Consider the following 1,521-nt stretch of genomic DNA (forward strand, 5'->3'; position numbering starts at 1 on the left):
ACGCGCGGCGGCGGCGGGATGAGTTGGCCGAGGCACAGCGGAGGGCGGCCAAGGCGCAGAAGGTGGCCAGGCAGAAGGAGAAGAAGGAGGAGGCACGAGCGCAGGCGCGGGCGGCGGAGGCAGCAAGAGCAGAGAGCGAGGCCGCGGCCAGGGCGGCAGAGGAGGCGCGGGCAGCGGAGGCGCGGGCAGCGGAGGCAAGGGCGGCGGCAGAGAGGGCGGAGTCGGAGAGGGCGGAGACGGAGAGGGCGGCAGCAGAGAGGGCGGCGGCAGAGAGGGCGGCGGCAGAGAGGGGCGCGGCAGAGAGGGCGGCAGCAGCGAGGGCGGCGGCAGAGAGGGAGGCGGCAGAGAGGGAGGCGGCAGAGAGGGCGGAGTCGGAGAGGGCGGCGCAGCAGCGGGAGCGGGAGGAGCGCGAGCGAAGCAGGGAGGCGAGGAGAGCACAACGAGAGGCGGAGCAGCGGGCAGCGCTCGAGGCGGCAGTGCGCGAGGCGGCTGAGCGCGCCGCAGAGCGTTCGGCACTCGATCGGGCGGCGGAGCGGGCAGCAAAGAGCGAGAAGGCCGCTGCCGCAGCGCAGCGTGCAGCAGCCGCGACGGCCGCACACCGGGCCGCCGCCGAAGCACAGGGTGGAGCTGAGCGCGAGGCGGTGCGTGCACGGGAGGCGGCGGTGGCCGCAGAGGCGGCGGAGGCGGAGGCGGCGCAGAAGGCGGCGGAGGCTGCGCAGAGGGCGGCGGCAGCGGCAGAAAAGGCAGCAGCCGCGGTGAGCTTGGCCACGGATTGCGAGCAAGCAGCTGAGGCAGCTGCGGCGGCGACAGCTGCTGCCGAGGCTGCACGGACTGCATGCGAGGCCGAAGCGGCGGCTGCCGCGGCCGAAGCGGCAGCGAGCTACAACGAGGCGTCTGCAAGGCTCGATCAAGGGTCGTCCTCTTCGGCTGCCGAGGCGTCGGCTCCGAGGGAGGCGGAGCCGCCGCACGACTTTGTCTGTCCGATCACGACCGAGGTGATGAGCGACCCGGTGATGGCGGCGGACGGGCACTCGTACGAGCGGTCGGCGATCGAGCGCTGGCTCGCGACCAAGTCGACGAGCCCTCTGACGGGCGGCGAGCTCGAGCGTAGCATCTTGATCCCCAACCACACGCTTCGGCGGCAGATTGGCGAGTGGCACGAGGCGCATGCGGGACGGTAGCACGGGAAAGGGGATAAGGGGTGGCCTCCATGTAGTTGTGGAGATTCTACTGTTGAGGGTCTAGTACAGGTATCACACAGGTAATTACGGCCGCTTGGCTGTTGGCCGGGGATAGATAGTAAAGAAAAGCGCACAAGTGCAGATTTGACGCTCGCTCGGCAGTCGGCACCAACGTCGGTTTCGCACCATTCGCACACGATCACGTGCACGCCCCGGGCGGCCCTTGTCGGCTTGTGGCCTTGATGCCCGCCTTGGTGCTTATGTTCAGCCCACTCTTTCCTTTGCACCTGATACAGAGCCGCCAGCACGCTGACATCTCCCCGTGGGGGCGGCGTGTTTT

At 70.1% G+C, this 1,521-nt stretch overlaps 1 protein-coding gene across 1 annotated transcript; it reads left to right on the forward strand.

Annotated features, from left to right (window-relative positions):
* Positions 1 to 956: 956 nt before the first annotated feature.
* Positions 957 to 1,181, forward strand: EMIHUDRAFT_78355 (hypothetical protein; the record flags this gene model as incomplete). The annotated part of the gene is made up of 1 exon (XM_005777146.1): positions 957 to 1,181. A coding segment is annotated over one exon (225 nt), but the record flags the coding sequence as incomplete, so codon positions are not given.
* Positions 1,182 to 1,521: the final 340 nt, after the last annotated feature.

This window comes from Emiliania huxleyi, assembly GCF_000372725.1.
Source record: "Emiliania huxleyi CCMP1516 unplaced genomic scaffold EMIHUscaffold_2682, whole genome shotgun sequence".
NCBI classification, from domain to species: domain Eukaryota; phylum Haptophyta; order Isochrysidales; family Noelaerhabdaceae; genus Emiliania; species Emiliania huxleyi.